Source organism: Rhinopithecus bieti, unplaced genomic scaffold (genome assembly GCF_001698545.2).
Source record: "Rhinopithecus bieti isolate Rb0 unplaced genomic scaffold, ASM169854v2 scaffold_315, whole genome shotgun sequence".
NCBI lineage: Eukaryota > Metazoa > Chordata > Mammalia > Primates > Cercopithecidae > Rhinopithecus > Rhinopithecus bieti.
This window is the reverse complement of record NW_016803481.1, coordinates 4,640,528-4,659,911: the sequence shown is the minus strand read 5'-3', so window position 1 is coordinate 4,659,911 and position 19,384 is coordinate 4,640,528. Positions and strand designations below refer to the sequence as shown.

The following is a 19,384-nucleotide window of genomic DNA, read 5'->3' as shown; positions in this document are numbered from 1 at the left end:
CAAACAGATCAAGTAGAAGAACACTCATTATTTTTAGGTCTCAGTCCCAACCCTCAGTGTACACCACGTGGATAGATTGCATGGGACCAGAAGGAGCACTGGACTAGGAGTCCTTGGAGGCCCCCTCCTCCTTACCTCCAGGTCTCACCTGGGTTCCACTAAACTTTCAAAGGGTTTGGAGACAATCAAGGGAGGGAACTTCTTTCCAAGTGGGAGAAAGCCTTGGCTGTGGCCTCACCTCAACTTCTGTAGAGTATGGTCAAAGATAAAGTTATAATCCCATAGAAACTGGAGCTCAATCAGCTTTTTCTGGCTGGACCAGTATGTGGCTATTCTGCTTGTGGACAGATGCAGGGTAGGGGTGCTGGAGAGCCTGAGATCCCCGCTGTCAACAACAGACACTTTATCTCATCTGCCCTCCTATCTGCCACCTGTATACACACCTGGAGGGCTCCCTTTTGTGGGCTTACAGTACCCCTTCCCCGGGAGTTCTGAATTAGAGAAAGATTTAACCAGGTATGCCACTTCACTCACAACACAGCACTTTATTATGGAGTATGTGCAACTCGGTGTAAGGATTTCTGAAATTCACACAATTTACAGGTATTTAATGGGTTATAAATTTTCAATGTCAGAATTATACTCAAGTCATGTTAGTAATGATCACTCCTTCTGGCCCAACAGACTTAAATCTTCTTCTGCCCAGTTTCGTCTTCAATCAGACTTTCCTGAAAAATATATAACAAATATATCAAGACTGACTTTACCAGCTGAATTTCATTACATTTTTGACGTTTTGGTTTCTAAAATATCAGTCTAGAAGGAATTGGTCTGTTTGATTTTGTACTCCAGTTAGTGCTACAGAGACATGATAAATTGGGTTTGTTGTTTTTTTGTTTAAGACAGAACCTCACTCTGTCACCCAGGCTGGAGTGCAGTAGTATGATCTCAGCTCATGGCAACCTCCACCTTCCGGGTTCAAATGATTCTGGTGCCTCAGCCTCTCTAGTAGTTTGATTGCAGGCATGCATCACCACATCTGGCTAATTTTTGTATTTTTAGTAGAGACGGTTTTGCCGTGTTGGCCAGGCTGGTCTTGAACTCCTGGCCTCAAGTGATCCATTTACCTCAGCTTCCCAAAGTGCTAGGCTTACAGGCATGAGCCACTGTGCCTGGCCAATTGGGTCTTTTTAAGCTACTTAATATACATAAAATCTACATTAATAGTTTGTAAGAGTGAGTTGTGGAGGACGGAAGTGAAAAAAAGTCTGGTCATTTACTTTGCTACTAAACCAGTCTTTGCTTCAGTTTCTTCATAATGTCATGTTTGGCAAATTTCACTGCTTGCCAGTTTTGTAATGCAGTAAGCAAAATTAGAAAAAGAAAGGAAATAGTCCGGGCGTGGTGGCTCACGCCTGTAATCCCAGCACTTTGGGAGGCCGAGGTGGGCGAATCATAAGGTTAAGAGATCGAGACTATCCTGGCCAACATGGTGAAACCCCGTCTCTACTAAAAATACAAAAATTAGCCGGGTGTGGTGGCACGTGACTGTAATCTCAGCTACTCGGGAGGCCGAGTCAGGAGAATCACTTGAACCCGGCAGACGGAGGTTGCATTGAGCTGGGATTGCATCACTGCACTCTGGCCTGGCGACAGAGCAAGACTCCGTCTCAAAACAAAAAAAAAGAAAGTAAAAGAAAGGAAGTAACAATGTCTGCCCAGTTTTTTCTTTGTCCATGGGTATATTAAGTTGAAGTCACTGTAGACAAAATTATAGCTTATTTTTATATATGATTTATTTGGGCTTTCCCAGCTCCTAGGCATAACTGATAATTAACTGTAATGCCTTCTGATTGCCACAAATAAGTGGACAATAGAGATCAGAGAATATCAACATCAAATCCAAGATTCAACTTAAATCAGGCACAGTGGCTCACACCTTTAATCCCAGCACTTTGGGAGGATCACTTGAGGCTGGGAGTTCGAGACCACCCTGGGCAACACAGACCCTGTATCTACAAAACATTAAAAAATAAAATCAGCTGGGTGTAGTGGCAAGGGCTTATAGTCCCAGCTACTAGGGAGGCTAATCTAGTCTCAAGAATTGCTTGAGCCTGGGAGGTTGAGGCTGTGGTGAGCATTGATTGCACCACTGTACTCTAGCCCGGGCAACAGAGCAAGATCCTGTCTCAACAAATATTTTTTTAAAAAGATTCAACTGATACATTCAATTCTCTTTATACTTTTCATCAAAACCTAATAAGATTAGTGTATTTCCATTTTGGGGGGTGGAATTTGGAGGTGGTTATAGTCCTATCAGGAAATTGGAAATCAAATCCATCACTCTCTAAATTATGAATTTAGTAGTTTGATATTTTTCATTCCAAAGGAGAAAAACAACCCATCTAGAGTAGTGTTTCTCATGTGTATATTCCCCAGGGTTCTGGAAAACCATGTAAGATAAAGTGCAGTTGCAGGATCAGGTGGAGGGCTGTGGAGGAGCCTAGAGAGGAGTAGTCTACGGGGTTTGGTGATTTTACTTGAACTGAAACGCAGCAGTGGGAAGAAATTTGCTTTGTTGGTTATCCCAAAAGCTAGAGCCAGAATTAACAGATGAAAGTTACAGAGAGATTTCAATTCAACTTCAGAAACAAACAAACAAACAAAACATTTCAGCCCCTAGTGCTGTCTAACCACTGACTGGGATTGTCATGAAACACAGTCCTACCACAGGAGGTAACACAGGAGTCAGGAACGTAAGCCCCGCAGTGGCTGGGAGGTGGCTGTCCTGAGTGATCCCCAAAGGCCTATCCACCTCTAGAGCTCTATGTTATGATCACGTTATGATCACTTTAACTTACCAGAGCTCCTTTCAGGTCTTGGAGGGGAGAACGTGGCTGGTGCATGGTGCATTCGAAGTGCTGGGTTTCTGCCAGTTGACCAACCTCTTTGACTATCTGAAGAAAGAGAATGTGATTCTTTGAGATGGAGATGAAGAAATGAAATGGTGTTTTCCATTTCCACCAAAAAATTGTGGAGAGTGGGGTCAAGGGCAATGTGGGGCTGAGGGGGACTGGGAAAGTTGCAGGACTAGCATAGGGACTTTAAGGACACAGATCTGCCATCTGACATTTCTACAGAATGGCATAGGGATCTGGAAATAATGGAGACAGTAAAAAGATACCATATTTCCCCCTTAAAGATGACAAGAAGGAGGCGTTTTGAGCCTCATAAGAGTCAGTATACCCCAAAAAACAAACCCCAAGAGTTTTTTAGAGTTGTAAAAAGGGTTGGTTTTTATTTTCTAGGTTTTACTAAATATGTCATAGTTAAATGAGATTTGCTTCATGTATAACCTGCAGAGAAGAGGCTTCAGATTCTGGGTCTTCTTTAATACTAAATTTTTATTATTTCTCAGAAAAGAGATAATTCCTTCCAATGATAATGAAATGATTTAAAATTTTTCCTTTTCTCAGCCCTAGGTTATTTTTTGGGTTAATCAGCTAACATAGATGGCTTCTTTCCTTACGTGACCCTGATGAGTGGTCGTATTTTATAAATAAAAATCCTCCCAGCACTTTGGGAGGCCAAGGTGGGAGGATCCCTTGAGCCCAGGAGTTTGAGACCAGCCTAGGCAACATAGGGAAACCCCATCTCTATACAAAATTTTAAAAATTAGTTGGGTGTGAGAAAGCATGCCTGTGGTCCCAGCTATGCAGAAGGCTGAGGTGGGAGGATCACTTGGGCCCAAGAGGTCAAGGCTGCAGTGAGCTGTGATTGTGCTACTAAACTCCAGCCTAGATAACACAGTGAGACCCTGTCTTAGAAAACAACCCCAGAAAACAGAAAAGCAAGTACCTCACGTTAGTGTTGGTGCCAGTTCTATCATCTAATCTATATGAAATTAAATCAGCACGTTTTCTACTACGTTATTTTATCATCTTGAGTTTGCTAATTCCTGTATTCTACCAGTCTCCAACTTTGCTTAAATGCCCCTACCAGTGAAAAGAAATGATAGGGCACGCATCCCTGATAAGGATACTCATTTATAAATTATAAAATGTACTGATCTAATATCACAGATATTTTAAAAGATGAAATGAAAACACATACAAAGTTCTAACGTTTTCTTTCAAAATCCCAAAGAATCATCTTCTGATACAGACCTTGACCCTATCGCATTGTTTCTAATTCCTTTAGCAATCCCATACACTCAGAATGTGACGTGCTATCTCACACTTGTTGCTATTAATATCTTCTTTTGGAATTTTTCCAGCTCTTTGTTTAGTCCCTGTCTGAACTGAAAGTAGGAATGGGACTTCTACTTTGTAAGTGCCTTATCTCAGCTGGAGTATCTAGGGTACAACATCATAGAATATTGCCATTGGGGCTCCTCCTGAATGTTTAATATAGTTAAATTGAATCAAATTGCTATGTCTTATTTTGAAGCTGAGAGAAACTTACCTCTTGGAAAGAATCCATCAAATTTTCGGCATCTCTCTTTCCTCCAGGACGCAGTCCATAGGACCAGTGCTGGCTGGAGCAGCCCTCCACACACAGAGTCAGCAGAATAAGGCCAGCTAGGAGTTTTGGAATTGGCTCCATTCTAAGGCACATGAATGCACAATCAAATTAGATGCAGACAAGGTTGAGCAGAAACTAAAAGACCTCTTTAGTGAAAAAGCTAGCATCTGTATCACTAACCCTGCAGAAGACAGAAGTCAGAGTCACAGTTTTTATACACAGACACTGAAACTCAGAGACACCTGCTGGCTTGCTGAGTACTTAAGCTCACATGCTCAGGATCTTTTTAGTACTAAAACAGTCTATACTTTTATTTTTATTGTTTGGTTATCCAAACCCCGTAATTCATCCCTTATCAAGTTCACCATTTTGCCATAACATTTCCACCGTTGTGGATTGGTTTTCAACTCTTTCATTCCTGAGATAAAGAGAACTGAGCCATCTGTTAAGGAAAGTAGCTCCTACTAGAAATCTCTGGCTAATATAAAATTGGTTGACATTAAATGGCTACCCCATGGTACTAATGACATTTTTCTATTTATCCTTCAGTCTTCCTAGCATTACTGCTGGCTGGACCATCTGTGGCTCAGGACTCAACACTGTTCAAAGTAGTTAGTCCCTGACCAAATGCCTTCCTAGCCAAGGGGGCCTCTAATTTTCTAATGAAATGTGTCTCCAAGTTAATTTTCATTTGATGGGAAAGAGGCTAAAGACTAAATCAAACACTGGTTGATAAGCTGTGGGATTCCCCAAAGCCTGGATCTCTGTGGCTGGTGCTGGCAAGGACAGCGAAGAACCGAACCGGACATCATTAGATACTGTCACACCTGGATTTAGCCCTTGGGCTGTCAAATGCCCTGTAGACATACAATAGCATGCAATCTAAAAAAGAAAAACTCGTGTTAGAAATAATACAAAGCCTTTTACCTGTTTAGAGGCAGAGAGCCAAAAAGATCCCAAGCTTCCCTTGAAGTAGGTCGAGTATTGTGACTTTTCTGTTTTTCTGTCTTCCTTTTATAGGGAATTTTCCAGGACATTGAAATGTTTCCTGCTGGTAAATTATATTGCACATGGACTATGCTTTTTTTTTTTTTAATGGTAATTTTTAAAAATCCTCACAGAAAGCCCTTTAATGGTGTATGTAATTGGAACACCCCCTGGTGTATCTGTTAAAATTACTTAAGTGCAGCCATTAAAACCTCAGCTAAAACTGTTATAGCTGAGGCCACAATTCAAAGAGATTAAAATCCAGCTACGTTGGATTCCCTTGAGGAAACCAGCAGACCTATCAAAAGTTCAAGGAAAATAGATGTCTTAGATTAAGTGAAGTCAAATGCATACATAACTTCCACAAAGGAGGCTACACAATAAATATAGGACATTGAGTCAGGGTATCTGGGAGCTTCTGGCCCTTGGATTCTTCATTTGCAAAAGGAAGGGTGTCGACTAGATGGACTAGATGATCACAGAGTTGCTTCCAATTTTAAAAATCTGATTTATAAATAAGTGACACTATATACCAAGTTCATGTAGGATCCTAAATCAGTGTGTGTGTGAAAATTCCCTCATCTACCCATCAGGTTCCCTGCTTGACTTATCTTGAAAGCCTAGTTCTAAAGCATCAAAAAAGCAAGAAACCTATACCGAGGGCAAGACCATATTGAGCAGACTTACAGCAACAGACCAACTCATTTCAGCTGATGCTTATTGAGTTAAATATGCAAATCATTGTTAAGGGCAGTGGAAACAGAAAGATGAGAAATTATAGTTATTTAATAAATAGCACATGTATAAGAGCACTCATTACAATAGCCCTGCAAAGTGGGTATCATTATCCAAATTTTATAGATGTTCCACCCCACAGGTGTAACGGTGGACATGTTATTTACACAGGACAAGCATGTAAAACACACACACACACCCCCATTACTCTTAATTACATTTATTTGAATACACATGGTTGTCTTTCCCTAATTTACCCCTAGGCTGAAACCTATAATAGTCAAAGATCCCATCTGATTTAAATCTCTCTTAAGAAACCCCTGGCATTTAGTCAGCATTCAGTAAGTACAGGTGTGAATGAATGAACGAACGAAGGAATGAATAGAAAGCAAAAACCTTTTAACCAGGTAAGGCCTAATGCTGCCTCTATTTCTGCAACAAAGATATGCTTTATCTGACACAGAATTAAACTTTCATGTATAATTGGCTGTAAATCCTGTTATATTAGCTAAACTGTAAGATGGCTAATAAATATAACTGGATATTTGTTCATTTTACAGCTGGGATTGGCAATTTCCCCACAGGTAGGATGCTAAACCCATCAGTCATTGTCCAATCTCCTCTGGAATAACTACATTTGCAGGGATTTCAGGGTAAAGAGAAATGGTGCCTTATCTAAGCAAATTCCCTTGCTTTGTCCAGCCATTTCTGTGGAGTCTGTCCAGTCCTCATGATAGGATAGAGAAGGGAGTACACTTTAAAGTATAATTGCAAATAGAGGAGAATTTAAAAATAAAATGTAAGTATTTAACTTTGTTCCATTTAAATTATTTCCTTTAGACACTTTGACTCATGTGTCATTCTGACATGAAGAGTGGAATCTCATTGCACTACAGTATACAAGTAGGGACAGACCATTTTTCAGCAAGAATTCATTATGGTTGAATAGTGCTAGTTTAAATTGTCCAATTGATTTGTGTTTGCTGAGAGATGTGCATCTAAGTATTGCTGAAGCAGAAAATGTGGTCTCTGGATAGGACTAACGAAACGGGAGTTCAGACTTGTGACACCTATTGTCTGGTGAATCACTTATCTCTCGATTTCTTGTAGGTAATTTCTAACAGTTGGGATTAAATTTTTGAAAAATGCTTTGAAATTATTAAGATGAATACAGCAATACCATATTAACATTCTCTAGAGGGAGAGAATATATATATACACACACACACACACACACACACATATATATATAAAAAGGAGAGTTTATTAAGTATTAACTCACACGATCTCAAGGTCCCACAGTAGGCCATCTGCAAGCTTAGGAGCAAGGAAAGCCAGTCCAAGTCCCAAAGCTGAAGAACTTGGAGTCCGATGTTTGAGGGCAGGAAACATCCAGCACAGAAGGATGTAGGCTGGGAGGCTAGGCCCACCTAGACTTCTCACGTTTTTCTGCCTGCTTTATATTTGCTGGCAGCTGATTAGATGGTGCCCATCCAGATTAAGGGCGGGTCTGCCTTCCCTAGCCCACTGACTCAAATGTTAATCTCCTTTGGCAACACCTTCACAGACATATCCAGGATCAATACTTTGCATGCTTCAATCCAATCAAGTTGATACTCAGTATTAACCATCGCAAACATGGTCTATGAATTCATTCAACATGCTGTATGTCCTTAAAGTCTCCATTAGCACTGTCTTAGGTCACACAGATCTCAAGGCAAAAGTCAACTTTGTTTTGTCTTACTTTCTGTATCACCAAATAGGTTATCAAACCACTATGTAATTAATGAGTTTTTGATATTGAATGACTAACTTAAAACCATTTAAGGATTCCATGGTTAGGTCAATTTACCAGAAAGTTAAATATAATAAATTGGGTTTAAATAATTGGATTTTACAGTTGTCATATTTTTTCTAAATTTGAAAGAATGGCTTTAGAGAAAAAACTGCTTCATCAACATCAAAACACCTCAAAATTATTACAGCGATGATTTCATAATCTCACTGAAATGACAGATGAAAAAAATCTTTTCTTGCCCTAATGTAAAATCTCAGCGGGAAGCACTTAAGGTTAACTCCTGCTGACATGTCTAATCAGGTTGTAAAAGGGTTTCAGAGAATTAATCCTGGGATAAGGTGCTTTATACTGAAATAATGTAACCACTTTTCTTTGTAGTAATGAATCTTTTAATTTTAAAGGTAATTCTTCCTTGGGGACTTAGTGCAATTCTAAGTTTTTCCATATATTAAAGATGATTTAAAGTTGACAGGGCAGATTTACACTACACGTAAGAGTCATAAAATGAAATGGAGAAAATATTCCAAGTCTTGATTTATGATTGAACCCTTCATAAGAATAATGAATTTACAACATTTTCTACTAGAATCTCCTTGAGACTGTAGTTGAAAGAACTAGACTACAATAGATAGTATTGCTTAGGCAGTTACTTGAGTACCAAATTTTATTAATGCAGATAATCTAGCTAGTTTACATTTAAAACCTTTTTCCTGTCATCCCAACAACTGTATTTTTACCTATGTGTACAGACATGTTTCCTCTCTAGGGTTAATGGAAGTTTTACTATTTTGACGGTTACCTCCCTCCTTAAAATTCTCTATCCTAGTTATCAGGCAAAAAATGTTTTGGGGCATACTATTTATCCAGCCTAATAAAGCTAACTGGTAATATTCATCACCTAAAGAGTGATGAATTTAACACAAACAAATTAAATGAATTATTGGGGAGGCAGTCTTTTCTTTTGTTCAGAATTCATAAGGTTTGTGTTGTTAGCATGGTATATTTTTTAAAGAATGATAAAATAATCATGTTTAAAGAAATAAATTTACTTTAATGGTACTTTCAAAAAGACTAATCCACAACAAATTAAGTTATACTGTATTTCCTTTGCTACCCAGAACCACAGGGGCTGGTTGTCAACACATATTGAAGAAATGTAAGTAAAATACGGAAAGTGATGATTTTCAAAAGGAAGAGAAGAAACTCCTTTTCAACACTTTATATCATTTATTAATGCAGTATCCATTAGATCTAAAATCTGCAGTTTCTAAGCACACCATGTTTAGATCTTTCAGATCCTTCTGCAGTTTTAGGTTATGTCTACAGAGGTACCTTTAAGTGAATGAATAACACATTCTATAATTCCTGAAAATATAGTACAGAGTGAAATGATTTAAATATAATTTAGGCACATGTTGATTATGAAAATAGATAATCTCTCAATACAATACTTCTCTGTCTTGGGAAAAATAATAAAGCAAAGAAAATAATTCATTTCTGAAGTTGCTTTCCTTCACCTGTAAAGGTCTGACCTCCTCCCACTATGCATATGTACCCTTTACTGTTAAGGAAAGCTTTGCATATGTAGATATACAAGAATAAGCTACGTAAATACTAAAGATATGTCATTCTCCCAAAGGAGACACAGGTGGTTTTCAATGATTCCTTGCCTCATGTTGATGAGTCTGTAGAATTCAGAACCCATTTGGACACAGCTAATATCCCTGCTCTTGGGGTAGAAACAAGGACACCAGGTCACTGGTAGGGAGGTACAGGCTTTTCCTCTGCTGCTGCAGAGAGGTAATGACTCAAGAAAATTGGGCTAGAATTTGTTTAGAACATATATATATATATAATTAGAAGAATCACAGGTGCTGACTGATTGGTATTACACCTTGGACCAGCCAAATGCCTTTATTTTTACTTTACATATATTTTTTGGTGGCTGTTATCAAATGCGTGTTTAAAATTCCTCATTCCCCACTGTAGGGTTCTAGCTGCAATTATATTACATTGCCTTTTAGCAGGCAACTCTACCATCTTCATTCATATATGCTTTGATTGCAGTAGCTCTGGATTTAGTATCTATTTCTAAGCTGGCCCTATGTAAACTATTCGGTATTTGAATTAAATGAATATTAATGATGCACCTTGGTTTTTTGGTTTTGAAGTGTCTTCCTATCCTTGTAATGATTGTATGAGAAAACTAGGCTAACAGTGTAAATAGATAGAATTGCTTGGTCTGGTGTTGAATGGAACTTGCCTAGAATGAAATTCTGAGAAATTCTCACCTATAAGTGTTGTAGTGATAGGTAAGTTCTTCCTCCATCCAGAGTCCCACTGTACCTTTGGAATGACAGTGATGTACAACGATGTCCTTCTTTCCACTCTGTCTCAATCAGTAAGAACTGGGTATTACTTTAATTTAGCTACTGTTTTGTCCTAAAAAGTAAACATTATAAAAATGAACCTGAAAAGAGTCTTAGGGAGTCTGAGCTCACCATATTCATATGGTGTGACAGGTATTTAAAGAGGGAGGCATCACTAAAGCTATTTATAAACCTGAACAACCTTTTCCAAGTTTTCATAAAGTTTTAACAACTTAAATATCCATACTGCATCTAGGTATTCAATAAATATAATTGCATATGTTGTGCTTTCCATAAATTAAAATCCTCAAATGCATGTCAAACCAAGATGGTATTTCCACATCATGCCTATTTAAAAACAAATATAATAGATACTATTCCTGGTCATAAAACCAGGTAAACCCCCCTACCCCGTTCAAAAGGCAGCAATATCTAGTTTCCCTACATCTATTAAATGAGTGCTTTTCTGTTAAAATCAGAAAATGGAAAAAAAGTCAGTTTTTTTCCTTATGCACCGCTCAGAACAAGCATAATCCTCTAAATGTTTTTTTTAAATTTCCTTACAGTGTTATTTCTTCTAGACAACTGAGTGGGTGGAGAAAGAAAAGTGATAAGGAAAACATTTTCATCTTGTATATCTTCCTCCAGCCCCTAAAATTCTCATCTGACACTTTGTGACATGTGTAGTGGTGTCAGCATCTCTTCAAATATAGCTCCCTTCACGTTGGACCCTCTCAGGTTGGCTTCTTGAAGATCACACCCAGACAGATCACAATTCTGCAAGATGAAAACAATATTCACATAATTCATATGGAGATTTCAGGCCTTATCTGTTTCTGCTCAAAATGATTTCTGGGGCAGATTAGGAAAATGTTCCTATATAATAAAATTCATTTAATTTCCAGAACACTGATGATACACCACCCTAAATTAAGATGTTCTTCTATCTGTATTTGTTACCTCTAGTTAATGTTCAGGCTGTATATGTATAAACCAAGGTTAAAGAGGAAGCATGTCCCTTGTTCTTGCATATTTTATAATGAGACACTGAAAACAGGGGTCCCCAACCCCTGGGCCACAGACTGATACTGGTCCATGGCCTGTTAAGAATCAGGCCACACAGCAGGTCACCAGTAGATGAAGCTTCATCTGTATTTACAGCCACTCCCTGTATGGCTCAAGTTACAGCCTGAGCTCCACCTCTGTCAGATCAGCAGAAGCATTAGATTTGCATAGGAGAGTGAAACCTATTGTGAACTGCACATTTGAGGAATCCAGGTTGTGTACTCCTTATGAGAATCTAATGCCTGATGATCTCTCACTGTCTTCAACATCCCCAGATGCAAATGTCTACTTGCAAGAAAACAAACTCAGGGCTCCCACTGATTCTACATTATGGTGAGTTATATAATTATTTCATTATATATTATTACAATGTAATACTAGTAGAAATAAAGTGCACAATAAATGTAACGCACTTGAATCATCCCAAAACCACTCCCGACCCTGGTCTGTGAAAATACTGTCTTCCACAAAACCAGTCCCTGGTGCCAAAAAGGTTGGGGACCATTGATTTAAAATACAGAATGGATTCCAACATAATAAATAAGTAAATATATATATATACACACACACAAAATTTTTTTTTTTTGGAAACAGAGTTTTGCTCTTGTTGCCCAGGCCAGAGTGCAATCTCGGCTCACTGCAACCTCCAACTCCAGGATTCAAGCGAGTCTCCTGCCTCAGCTCCCCGAGTGGCTGGGATTACAGGCACTCACCACCACACTCAGCTAATTTTTTGTATTTTTACTAGAGACGTGGTTTCACCATGTTGGCCAGGCTGGTCTCAAACTCCTGACCTCAAGTGATTCACCCACCTTGGCCTCCCAAAGTGCTGGGATTACAGGCATGAGCTACTGCGCCCGGCCCAAGGTAATAAATATTATCAAAACAATTTTACTATGATCCAAGAACAACAACAACAAAAGGAATGAGATGGGGGGAAGACTATTATTTTTTTAATCTGAAAAGATTTTACTTAATCAAATTATGTAATACCTTTTTCCATTCCCTAGCCCTAGTATTTTATAGCAAGAAACTGCCTTTCTTTTAAAGCCCCAAAGGTATGTATATAATACAGTGAGTTTTGACAGATGTACAGAATAGTGTAACCACCGCAATTTGAAGCTGTTTCTTAATTTCTCTTGAGATCACGGAGTGGTAAGATAGAGATTCCAGTTAAGTCCCTAGATACGGTACGGGACTATGGTTAGAGAGAAGGGTGACTAAATGTAACCTCTTAGGAGAACAAATGTCAGCAGCTCACCCCTCAATAGTCAACCCGATCAGTCTTTGCAATCAGTTAGACAGAGGGAGGCTTTTGCTGCTAAGCCACTCTGAGTACACAGTAACTAAAACCAAGGCAAATAATATAATCTTAGGTGAAAGTAATGTAATAAATAATAAATAATTGTGCTTGTGATAGGATTATAATCTTAGGCCAATTCTTTTTGCCTTGAAGGTGAAAGGGGTCTGCTACTCTGCTACTGAGAGCTATCAAGAGATCTAGGCAAAAATATTAAGAAAAAAAATTAACAGCAAGCTAAATTTTGACATACTGTTCTCTGCTATCCAATTTATACCAGATTTCATAGCTACCAGCCACATGTGGCTACTTAAATTTAAATGAATTAAAATTAAATAAAATTTAAAAATCAATTTCTCATCTGCACTAGCCACATCTCAAGTGCTCAACAACTATATATGGCCAGTAGCTACTACACGGAAGAGCACCGACATAGAACATGTCCCTCCTGCACAAAGTGCTATTGGATGGTGCTGATGCAGACCTATCAACAGCTATCGAGTCTGCTAGCTAAACTGGCAAATTAAGAAGACATACAAATACAATTCTTTGAAAAAGATGACTAGGCAAAATTATAATCTCAGGCTGAAAACCAAAAAACATATGGTTCCAATTTTAAATAGACTTCCTGAACCTGATTTCAAACCTGGATATCATTTAAATTTCTCAAGTAGTTTAAGAAGTAATCTAGCCCATTTAATTCTGTTGAGAATTAAATTTTATGGAAAATGCAATACATTAGATAATGCATCTATCAAACTTATTTACTTGAGAAAAACTTAAGGAAAAGGAGAGAAATGAAATCAACTTAGTCTGAATGTCAGATGAACCTTCCAATCCAGTTTTACCAACCAACTACTTTGTTTTGATTTCAATACATTTTGCATGAGATGCTTAGTAAGTCTAGAGCAATAAAAACTCTTAAAATGTTGGTGAACTCACCTCTAAATCAGTTCCTGCCAGAGTTGCTCCTCTGAGGTTACAGTTCTTCAACTTTGCATTTTTTAAGGTAGCCACTCTCAGGTTAATTCCTGTCATCTGACTTCCTTCCATATCCACACCTTTCAGATTAGCACCTACGGTGAACACATTCTGGGAGTAGTTTAACTTAAAAATATAGTTATCTACCTCCAACAAAACTGCAAGATGACTTAATGGAGGTCAATAATGACAGCCTCTTTTGACTTCTGGAAATGAATCTAAAATCTTGTCTCTCAACGAACTTATATATATATAAACAGTTCACTGATGAAAGAAGGGTTTCATCGATACTTTTGAGGGAAGAAATTTAGTTCTGTCTTATGATGGTTAGCACTTTCATAATATGCCTCTACAGGTTTATGATAAGGGAGTTAAGTAGTCTCCTAAATATACAAGTAAACAAAGTGATCAGTCACAGATAAAACAATAACAAATTAAGAAACAATAAATTAAATCTTAAAATGATTTTATAAACTCCCTGGTTTTATGCAAAAGAAATTTTTCCTTTTCGTCAGTGTAAGAATATTTTATTCCATTTGAAAGTTTAAGATGTTGATATTTAATTTTCCAATTAAAACCTTATTAAATATTTGAGGCTTTATTTTTTCTGAGTCCTCAGTTTTGATTAGCATTTGACTGAAACCAAATGGAGGTATCTTACTGCTTTGGAAGTTCTCCGAATATGATGACAGAAGAAACCTATTCTCTACAGCTATCCTGTTTCACCCTTAATTATTTTCCAGGGCTTTTTCCTTTACAGTCTGCTTCCTCCATAGAATAGGTATTTACAGAAAGGATCTCACCTTCTAAATTGGCTTTAAGACCAGAAGGATCCTCAAAATTACACAGTTTCAGGGATGCTCCTTCTGCATTAGAACAGAGCATCTTGACTCCCTGGAGATTTGCACACTGAAAAGAAAAGAGAAAAGTCCTGGTGGTAAGATTCATAATTTTGTTCCAATTAGCTCAAACAGTAAAAGAAAAAATAGAAAAGGGGAAAAAGCTCAACTCAAACACATCTCTATTAATTTCACTCATATTTTCTGTTACAATATATAGTAATAAAAAATTAGCTTTGCTTAATTAATACCTATGTATAGATAGGGAACAATTGGTTTTTGGGATCACAGGGCGTCTGAGATGGCTCAGCCATTTTTTTAATCCTCACGCCACTTTGGAGAGCCTTAGAGAAACAGGAAGCGGATCACAAGACTCCAGGAGACTCTTAGAGACCATCTCTGCTAACATGAGTGAAACCCCGTCTCTACTAAAAATATACTAAAAAAACTAGTGAGAGCCGGGCGCATTTATTTTTTTGGTGGCAGTGCCTCGCCGCGGCGCCTGTGCGTCTCTAGCTACTCAGGAGGCTTTGAGGGAGATGAGATATAGGCGTGAAGACCCAGTGTATGGTGGGCTTGCGAGTTGAGCTGTCTGGGGCCAGCTGGCGACTCTCAGTGCACTGGGCCTGACAGAGACTAGACTCCGTTCTCAAAAAAAAAAACAAAACAAAAAAAAAAGAAATATGGGGACATTGAAGGAATTTTTGTTTATTTTAAGAACTGTTTTTTTTTTTTAAAAAATAAATGCATGCAAATAGCATGCTCATTTTACATGAAACATAATGGTTTAGATAAAGAAGTTGGGAGAGTCAGAACTATGACGTCTCTATCTCTATTTTTATAAACACACCTATGCATGACAATGAAATTGTCAAAATGTATGGGTAAGGAAGGCATACACTTGTTAGGGGTATGGATTTTCTTATTACTATGGGAATCTTAATGTTTTAAGTGAAATTATTGATATTCTAAGATGCTACTACTGCCTTCAAGTCAGAGGTCAGAACACGAATGCCAGCATTTAAAGGCATTATTTAGCTACAAAACACTAACACGATGCTTTTTGGGTCTTTCTGCACCAACCATGGCTAAACATTATCAACCCTGAACAGGCACATCACAATGCATAATGCAAGGCAGAGAGTAAAATGTAGAAAATATATGTTTTAAGGCTTTCTTGTTTTGTTTTGCTTGAGACAAAGCCTCACTCCGTCACCCAGAATGGAGTGCAGTGGTGCTATCTCAGCTCACTGCAACCTCTGCTTCCCAAGTTCAGGTGATTCTCGTGCCTCAGCCTCCTGAGTAGCTTGGATTACAGGCATGCACCACCATGCCTGGCTAATTTTTGCATTTTTAGTAGAGATGGGTTTTCACCACGTTGGCTAGGCTGGTCTTGACCTCAAGTGATCTACCTTCCTCTGCCTCCCAAAGTGCTCGGTTTACAGGCTTGACCTAGACCCACTTCACCCAGTCAAGAGTTTTAAATCATGTTCATTTATCTCAATGAGTTTTTGACAAACTTTTTTTTTAGTGCTTAACACAAACAAAGATGCCTCTCGACATTCCACTATTTAAAGACTAGGTCCTTCAAACTTTTTTTTGATGTTAGTCTTTTTCCTGTTTTGTTACTAACCTGACCCTTCACGATAAGACAGAATAAGAACAGCGAAAGTAACTAAAATGCATATTTGGTAGATTTTGTTGCTAGCTCTGATACACGCCTTCATGGAGAAATAAGCTGCAGCTAATGAGTAAAACCCAAATTACAATAATTCAATAAATGACTACCAAAAGCAAGATGGTATTAATTCAAAAGACATACAGACATGGACCTTGGTGGTAAGGAACTTAAAAGTTGTTAAAAATTAATAGATTTCATTGTTGGTCTGCATCTACCCTCTAACTTCAAATAAACACAGGTAACTGTTATAAATACATACATATACATACATATAAATATACACATATATAGAGAGAGAGGGAAAAAGCCCCTGAGATGTTAACTTCCACAAACTGATGCATACCATATTTATTTCAAAATATCTATCAAACAATTCTTGAGCAATAACATTTTCCCATTCCAGAAATGAGGTTGAACAGATTTCAAGGTTCCTTTCAGTTTTACCTTTATAATTTGCTGAAAATACGAGTACTGATAAAGTACAGTATATTGAGGAGATCAGGAACTAATTCCAAGATTTAATTTCTTTTTAGTTACTAAACCTTTCAGGTCTATGTTTAATAAAGGATATCAAACCTGTGAAACCAAATTCATTTCACTTTCAGACCCTTTAGTCTTACATCAACATAATAAATTATCTGTTTTCAAGTAAAAGCTCCCATAAAAGACAGTTATAATTCCTGTCTCAAAGGCTCTTTGAGACTGTTCAATAGACTAAACATTTAATTTTCTCTTGTAGCCTAAAATGACACTTACGTCAAGAACTGATCCAGAAAGATCAGCTCGTTCAAGATTTGCACAGCAAAGATTTGCATGTGCAAGATTGCAGCGGCTTAAATTGGCCATTTTGAAGTTAATGTATCGAAGGTCCAAACGAGAAAGATCAGCACCACTGAAGTTCAAACCCTGAAATAAAAAAGCACAAATTGTCACCATAATTAAATCGTCTGTTTGTATTACATTTAATTACTATAGCTAACCACCAAGTTTTTTTTTAGAAGCAATTGGCAGTTCAGTTACTTGGAGTTTATTACAAAACATGATCAAAATGGACTTAGATACATGAAAGGAAGTGTCCTTAAATAGGTTCCTCATAAAAGAAACTCTATCAACATATACATTAGAATATAGCCTGGCTATAATTCATTTATGTGTAGAAGTTTCTAAAGAGTTATCCCTGTTAGTCCTATACCTGCTAATAAGTATTTAAACCTAATTAAATTTATATTATTTTATTAATTCAATAATTCAAAACATTTATCAGGCAAAAATGAATACTGTGGTCTTTAAAATCTGAAATGCTACAGTACACATAAGTAAAGTACCTGCCACTGATCGGACGATATATTGCAAATGTACAAATACTGACTTTTAAAAAACTGCTGCAATTTCCATGCATTATTCATAAACTGCTGCATGAGGTATAATTAGACAATTTAAAAGGCTATTATTGCATCTCTTTTGGTTAACCATTTCAGAACTAAATCAATGCTATGACCCATAATTAAATTAGATCTTGCACATAAAAGAAAAATAAAGCAAAATAACCCCAAAACACTAGAACAATGTAAAATTTTATTTTGCTGATAGAAATAATTCATGTAATTCATGTAAAATTCATGTTAATTACCTGGCATCGCAGTTCTGACTTGGTTGGAGTTGCTAGCAAAAATCGGACAAATTCCTTTCGGGATATTGGTGAATGATCCTCCGGTGGTTGAGAATTCTTGAAAAAGATATTAAGAAATTAGTGGAGTCTTTTGGGAGATAGCTACTATATATAACAGTGGCTAATATAAAAACAGGCTTACCTTTATTGCCACTTCTAGGTGTTCAATCAATGAGTCAATACCAAAAAACCTTGCTTCTTCTAACACACCTATCAGAACAAAAATGATTCTGAAACAACTAATTTAGTGAATGTATTACAGTCATTTTAAATTTAGTAAAATACCATCAGTTCACATAATCTTAACATTTAATTGACTTTTTAAGTGGAGCAGATCTGAACAGGTTTGCCACAAGTATCTTTTACATATTGAATCAGAAAATGATGGAAATGAATAAAAGTTTAAAAAGTACACAAAAGTGTAATTCAGAAATCTTTCTTATAGGAGAATAAATTTTAAAAATATTGGTAAATACTAAAAGAGGTTTCATTTATCATTTACTCTAACTTGGTAAAAAACAATGTACATCCTTTACATGACTTGGTATGTTTACTTATTCTAATCTGTTAATAAACATCATCAGAATGTGTGGGAATACATTTGGGTTCCATTATCTTTCAAATGAGAAGACCTCAATCAGTTGGCTGTTGACTTGGTAAAAAACTACTTAGAACTCTGGAATTACAAAGAAAGTATCAGACATAATCCCGCCCTTCAAACACAAGCTAATAAGGGTAAGTAGACATAGAAAACCACAAGCTGTTATTTGGGAAGAATAATACAATCTTTTCTGTGAAAACCAAACTCTGTGGTCGATAATACAATTGTAAAACAAAGGTCATCCAAGGTACAGCATCCGGCTACCACTCTGGCATACAGGGTCCACATTTCCCCTTCAAGGGGCATCCAAAGATTATGCCATTCTGGTCGGATATATATCCCTGGTGGAAACCCAACACATTATAAAAGAGGTTCTTGCGGGCCACACTGTCAATTTGCCAAGATCTGAGTAAAGCAGAACTCTTAGGGAATACAGCCAGGATACGTTTCTAATTCTAGGTTTAGAATTAAATCTTTAAAACATCCAGAGAAGCCTTAGAAATACAAAAGACAGGCTGGGCACGGTGGCTCAACACCTGTAATCCCAGCACTTTTGGAGGCTGAGGCGGGTGGATCACTTGAGGTCAGGAGTTTGAGACCGGCCTGGCCAACACATGGTGAAAGCCTGTCTCTACTAAAAAAAAAAAAAAAAATACAAATATTATCTGGGCATTGTGGTGTGTGCCTACAATCCCAGCTACTCGGGAAGCTGAGGCAGGAGAATCACTTGAACCCAGAAGACACAGTTTGCAGTGAGCAGAGATCACATCATTGCACTCCAGCTTGGGTAACAGAGTGAGACTCTGTCTCAAAAAAAAAAAAAAAAAAAAAAAAA

At 37.5% G+C, this 19,384-nt stretch overlaps 2 protein-coding genes across 4 annotated transcripts in view; both read right to left on the bottom strand.

Moving 5' to 3' along the window:
• Positions 1–525: 525 nt before the first annotated feature.
• Positions 526–10,417, bottom strand: GNRH1 (gonadotropin releasing hormone 1). Of its 2 annotated transcripts, XM_017885524.1 has the most exons (5): positions 10,336–10,417; positions 5,452–5,575; positions 4,465–4,606; positions 2,862–2,957; positions 526–728 (listed from the first exon to the last, which is right to left on the bottom strand). In XM_017885524.1, exons 2-5 carry the CDS (start codon positions 5,559–5,561, stop codon positions 687–689), a joined length of 390 nt encoding a protein of 129 aa, XP_017741013.1. In that variant the 5' UTR covers positions 5,562–5,575; positions 10,336–10,417; the 3' UTR covers positions 526–686. The 2 variants fall into 2 exon arrangements, with proteins under 2 accessions (XP_017741013.1, XP_017741024.1); XM_017885535.1 differs by lacking the exon at positions 5,452–5,575 and having other exon boundaries at positions 10,336–10,413.
• Positions 9,075–19,384, bottom strand: part of KCTD9 (potassium channel tetramerization domain containing 9) — a 30,414-nt gene continuing 20,104 nt past the window's right edge. For both annotated transcript variants that reach the window (XM_017885504.1, XM_017885512.1), the window contains exons 7-12: positions 18,091–18,158; positions 17,910–18,005; positions 17,036–17,185; positions 14,563–14,668; positions 13,721–13,854; positions 9,075–11,190 (exon numbers count right to left, since the gene is read on the bottom strand). In XM_017885504.1, coding sequence (XP_017740993.1) covers positions 11,074–11,190; positions 13,721–13,854; positions 14,563–14,668; positions 17,036–17,185; positions 17,910–18,005; positions 18,091–18,158 — 671 coding nt within the window. In that variant the 3' untranslated portion in view covers positions 9,075–11,073. The remainder of the gene's footprint in view (positions 11,191–13,720; positions 13,855–14,562; positions 14,669–17,035; positions 17,186–17,909; positions 18,006–18,090; positions 18,159–19,384) is intronic.